Source organism: Corvus brachyrhynchos, unplaced genomic scaffold (genome assembly GCF_000691975.1).
Source record: "Corvus brachyrhynchos isolate BGI_N302 unplaced genomic scaffold, ASM69197v1 scaffold279, whole genome shotgun sequence".
NCBI lineage: Eukaryota > Metazoa > Chordata > Aves > Passeriformes > Corvidae > Corvus > Corvus brachyrhynchos.
The window spans coordinates 8,111,081-8,117,080 of record NW_008246060.1 but is presented as its reverse complement, the minus strand read 5'-3'; the positions used below and the strand labels follow the sequence as shown (position 1 = coordinate 8,117,080).

The 6,000-nt window shown below is 37.4% G+C and overlaps 1 protein-coding gene across 2 annotated transcripts in view; it reads right to left on the bottom strand.

Annotated features, from left to right (window-relative positions):
* Positions 1-6,000, bottom strand: part of RASGEF1A (RasGEF domain family member 1A) — a 157,293-nt gene that overhangs the window by 52,696 nt on the left and 98,597 nt on the right. Inside the window, exon 2 of one of the 2 annotated variants that reach the window (XM_017746388.1) lies at positions 1,367-1,481. The exons of the other annotated variant lie outside the window; for it this stretch is intronic. Coding sequence (XP_017601877.1) covers positions 1,367-1,408 — 42 coding nt within the window. The 5' untranslated portion in view covers positions 1,409-1,481. The remainder of the gene's footprint in view (positions 1-1,366; positions 1,482-6,000) is intronic. 2 annotated transcript variants of the gene reach the window in all.

The window sequence follows — 6,000 nt, the reverse complement described above, 5'->3', positions numbered from 1 at the left end:
AGCTGCAGTGAAACCAGGGCTGTTCCGCTGTTTCCTCTGCGTTTTGGGTTATAGGAATTGACTTGCTGGTTAAGACCCGTGTAAAGATGTTGTGAAGGAAAGGAAGTAGATTTTGGGCAGGCATTTCTAACTGGCTGTTTTCTTATAACATTGCTGCTAAAATTTCTCCAAAATTCCTGTTTTGGTGTAGTGTGACTTAATTTGTTGTTTTCTGGAGTTTTTGTTGGTTTGGGGTTTTTTGCCGGTTTTGTTTTGATTTTTCTAAAATAAAATTCCTACAAAGCTACCTAGAAACTGTTTATAGTGTATGCTATGGAGATCTGACAGCTCAGAACTAACGCTCTGGAATTAAACTAGCTTTTATTTGACCATTCTTTGTACTTGATTTTTGCATAGTAATGTCCAATGCATACCAGAAATTCTTCAGAAGCTCACTTAAATCATACAGGAAGAATTGTAGATGTGTTCTGTTGGGAGACCTGAATCAGTAATAATAAGAAATGATAAATTCTCTCCATTCCATATATGTCTACAGTGTAAAATCTTCCAAGCAGAGGCAAATAAGTAAATAACGAAAGGAATATTCTGTGTAGGTAATTTAGTTTGTAGTTACTGAAGGCATAATGCTAGTGGTGCGAGGGGGTCTTGTTTTGTTTTGTGTAAAGGTATAGAAATTTTAATAAGGATGTAGAAATGAGCAGACTGGGGAAACAGAACAATCGGTGAAGAATGAGGAAGAAAACAGAGGTGATGGCAAAAGACGATGACAAAAAAATTTTATGGAAATGGAACTGGCGTTTCTATAGAGGAAATGTGAAGCAACAGTTTAGAAGGGGAAGCTAAGAACATAGGGATGTGATTACATGCTAGTAGGATACTTTTGGAAGAGGTCAGTGGAATACACTTAATTTAGGCTTGCAGAGGACGAGGTTTCTGCAATGGACATGAGTGATGGATAAGAATGGTTTTGCTTTACCAAGTGAGGTGTGTGTTTAGATGAGGTTTGAGAAGTGGACGACTGAGGTGCACGGAATCCCTTAACCACAGATTTGTCTGAAGTGACAGAAGGAAAGGATGGGAGGCAGGGGAGTGTGTTTTGAAAGCAAATATCAACAATATTGAATTTTACAATGAACTGTTACTGCAGTGTGCTTGCCTGCATTTCCTAGTGCACAGTTTGGCTTCACATAGTTCCAAGATGCATTCTTCTGCTCTCTAATGTCTGAACTAAATTTTATTCAAGTCTAAGATGGCTCAATGTGATTTCTGAACAATATAATTCTCTAACTATAAATTATCCTACACTGGTGCTTTCAAATTTAAAAAAAAATTATGTAAGACTCATATAAAGTAAAATAATACTTACTTTGCATTTCTTTACAGCAGCATTGCACAGTGGTTCTGCCATCCAGCCTTTCCCAGTGGGTGGACTTCCAGCTATTTCACTCTATGATTTTTGTCATGTGTCTTGCCTCCTTCCCCTTAAAATGAGGGGTGCAATGGATTACTATTAGAACACACTGCTAATTTGCACTGAAAATGCATTGTAGTAAAAGACTAAAATTTGACATACATATTTTCAGAGAGGGGAAGATTATAAGAAGGAAATAACACAAATTATGGTATACAAAAAAAGGGAAAAGGCAGGATTTTAAACACTAGGTGCCAAGAGAAAGGCAATAGGAAGAGTTGGAAAGGTTAAATCCCCCCCCAACTCAAATCCACCAGTAACAGCAGTTTTTCAATAGTCATTAAGAAGTTATTTCTAGTAAAATACCAATATTTATATTGCTAAATTGACAACTCATTAAACTGTTTCACAAAAACCTTGGAATTGAGAATTTTATTCCTTAGTGCAGTTTTGATCATATAAGAATAAGAAATCTTTTTTTTTTTTTTCCTTCTTGAGAAGTACTATCACAGCATAAAGAAAAGTGACAGCACAATCATATCTCATCAGGATGATGGAGACATCCTTAACTATATATGTTTAAATGTGACATAAAAATAAAGAATATGGAGAAACTGGCAGCTGCTCTGTTGACACCTAAGGTAAAATGGACTGAAGACAATCCAGGTTTGAGCTGTTCAAAGACACACTGTAGTTATTGTAAACACAGAGATTATTCACCACAGAACAACTCGAAAACCAACTTGTAGGTTTTTAGTGGGACTTGCATTATTTTCCCCCTTTTTTTCTTTTTCTTTTGAATTTTCAGGAAATTCACTGTTGCTGCATTACTAAGCTGAATGTTATGTTGTGATTAGTACTGCTGATTTGGGTCAGTTTGTAGTTTCAAGGCCCTTTTTTTGCTGAATGTGGAATTAAACCAGAGCTGTGAGCATCCTGGCTGGCACCAGCCACAGAGGGCTGTTACAGCTGAAGTGCTTTGACTTCAGCCATGGCACTAACCTGAGCTGTTCTTCTCTGAGACATCTACCTTTCTTACCATTGAGACCTCTACCTTTTACAAATTTTAATTACTTGCTGGGATTAAGTATGGGAGGAACTTAACAGACAAGTGGAATAAGCACACAAAACTCATTTCCCTTGAAAATCTGACTAAAAATTAACAGTTATTTGTCCAAAAGCATAGTATGTGACTGAATGTATAAATATTTACCCCAAGTAGGGTAAGTGTCAGTTATGAGAGTGAGAGTAGCTTTACAGCCATTAAGGACTAATCTTCATATACTTGTACCTTCAACTCTGAATTATCCTGAGTGTTTTGGTGTTATCAATGAATTTTGTTTTCAGTACTTGATCAGCTCTTAGCTTAAACCAACTTTTAAATAACTTTTAGGGTCCTTGTATTCTTAATTAAACTCTAAGTTAATTCAAAATGAATGTTTTCAAAGAAAAATCTTATTTCTTTGATTTTCATTATCAAAACAGAAGGAAAGATAGGAAGTAAGCAAGAAATACAGAAAATGCATTTTTGAGTTGGATTTTTCTGTTACTTTCATATGATGCAAGATTTTTACGTGCTAATAATATCAGTGAAGAAATGCTGCTTCTCATTTCATGCTGGAACTGAAGTGAAAATGTTGGGGTTTTTCTAGTTTTTTGTTTGTTTGTAGTCTGTTGGAAACAGTAAATGTATTCCTGATTAGGGAGAGCTTCTCCCATAGCTATGAGGATGAACATGGCTTCTCTATAAATATTAAGAAATCTTCTGGCAGGCCTTCCAAGCTCTGCTGCAGGTGCCACCAGAACCTAAAGCAGCAGGAGCATACAGTTGTACTTAGTTTTGGCTATCAGTAAACACGGTTACCAGGAGGCCAGCTGTGCTTATGAAGCTTCCACTTAAAGACTTTTTTTCGGTAAAGCCTGGCATGCTTTAAATACCAAAAGTATTCCAAGGCAAAGTTCATCTTGACTTCCAACACTAGCAAGATGTGCTTTTAGTTGCTGAGTTGTGTTAGGCACAGGTGTGGACGTGATCAGCACTTACTCTCTTTTCTTGTTCAGTTTCTTGCGTGTACCACACTTGACTTTGGGGAAAGGAGGATGTGCCCATACAGGGTTAAAGGCAGGCTGTGACTTCAAAACACTGCAGACAGGCAACTTCCCTTTTTTTGTAAAGAGAGCAGCTTCCTGCTAGCACTGATGCTGCAGTATGTCTGTAGAGTGGAAACCCCCGCCCCTCTCAGAATGTTATGTAGTGGAACCTACAGCAAGTGTAAAAACATAATGGTATGTTTATTTTTGGAGAAGTGGGAAACTACTGTGGGAGTAAGAAAAGTTCTCATGGGGTTTTTTCATCATTCACCCAGTTACAATGATTTGGAGGAGAAGAGAAAAAAGCTAATAAAATCCCATAGAAATCAGAGAATTTTGGAGGATAGTAGTGCAAAACTTGATGTTAGAGGATATAGTACTTATGTGTCTTCTGCATCTTCCTTGTAGAGATATTGTGATGTCCCAAAATATTTTTTCACTGTTTAAGAGCTGTTTATTGGTGAACTCGAGTGGTTTTATTTTTTCCTAAAAACCCCATTTATGCTGCAAGCCTCAAGTTAGAAAGCATTATGCTTCCCTAGAAAGCTGTAAGAGTGCTGTTGAACGAAAGATGGGTCTTATGTGGTTAGATTGTAATTCATGCCTCTAATTGTGAGCACAGCCATAGACTTCCTTTGCCATTAGAAGTCACCGACTTTGGAAGGAGTCACTTTTTTCGCCTCCATTTTTGATATGTAAAGATTGGCTCCACATGTTTAGCAGCAGAGTCCAGTTCTGAATGTTACTACTGCAGTTTAGTTTTGCTGTGCATTATCTCTAAGCTCTGGCAAGACTGCTGCAACATATGAATATGGATTTCTTTTTTTTTTTTTTTTGTATCTGCATAGTGGCTATATTTTGACTTGCACTTCATTATAATGTTAAAAGTTATCTTGGTGTGTCCTCTTGGTTGGCATTGGTTTGTTACTATCATTTGTCAGTGCCATTGATTCTGACCTGGAACAGGGAACTGTTGCTGGATTTTAGTTATTTTTCACCTAAAGGGAGCAGATGCTTGTCAGGAGAAAGAAAGCACCAAGTGGAGTGGTCTGATACAAGATGGGCAGTAATCTGGCCTTGGAAAGGTGGTTATTAATACTATTACTCTAGAAGGGGATTTGCAAGGATTCTAGGAACTAAGCATTATTTCATGTTAAAACTTTTATTTTTAATATAAACTTGGAATAGTTAAAACAAAAGTGAAAAATAGTCATGGGTTTTGAATATGCGGGAAATTTTATGTTTTTTTAAATTTAAAATCATTTAGCAAGCAGTGAAATTTTGGAGGAAATAGTTCTTGGGTGAATAAAACTGTGTTCCCTTTCAGTTTTATTTTAAGTAGGAAAGAGGAAGAAAGACACCCAGAATATAATTTCATAATGTCTGATTTGTGGCTTTCTGAAGATTGTCTTTGATTGCCCAATACAACTTGTTGCTGGTGAGAAAGAGAAACTCTGCTTGAAATCATCTTCCCTATTTGAAGAAAAGCCTCTTTTTTTTTTTTCCCCCTGACAATGACAATAGAAGACAGATTTGATTATGTTTGTCAGTTAAACTTTGAACATATGACAAATGTGGAAATATGTCAGGAAAACATATATGTTATGAATGATACTATCTTAATTTTCTCCTTTAAAATGGAGATCAATTTCCTTTTGGCTATCCCTGGTACTATGATCACAGGTTAATGTCCAGCAGAGGAAGTGAAAATTGGTAAATCCTCACAAGTGTGTAAGAGCACATCTTCCCTGGGGTGCAGGTCCCCCAGTTGTGCTGCTTTGAGACCTGCCCACGTGTGGTGCAGGTCAATGCTGCCAGGAGCAGTCCCTGAGTTATGGAAGTGGTAGAGGGGCTTTACACCACGGAGTGGGACTTGGGTTGTAGAGCTAATTGCAACATTTAGACCCTTTAAAAATGGACAAAACATACTGGGCAAAGCTCACTTCCATGGTTAATTTTTATGCATGTAGAAGATGGAGCGGCGCTGCTTTTTTGGATGGGGCTTTGGAAAGCAACCCTGACATGTTGTATTTTAAACTCAGGCTTTATCTATTGCTTGTTTCATGCAAAAAGCTGCTCTTACACTTCAAGCACTTGTTCCTCCCTGTGACACCTGTGCAATTGTGTACTCAATTTTTAAAAAGCATGGAGAGACACAGAAATAAAATGTTTTCTTCCATAGTGGTTTCCCTGTGCCCTCTTTTCTTTTGTTATTAAGCAGGCACTGTGGATTAAGTGATTTCCATTGCTTTTTCTGCAATTTGCTGGAGATGTTCTTGTCATACTGATCTAGATGGTATTAAATGTCTTTTATTACGTTATGCTTTTCAATGCGTCTCAGAAGTACTACATGTAAAATAAAGATGCAGACCTTAGACCACAACCTTCATGATCCTGCCTCTGCCAGGATTCATCAGGCAAGAGCCAAGCATGGCCATTTGTGGAAATTTTTCAGGGTGGAAGCAAATGTTTTGGTCAGCTGAATAGGGAACAGCTGT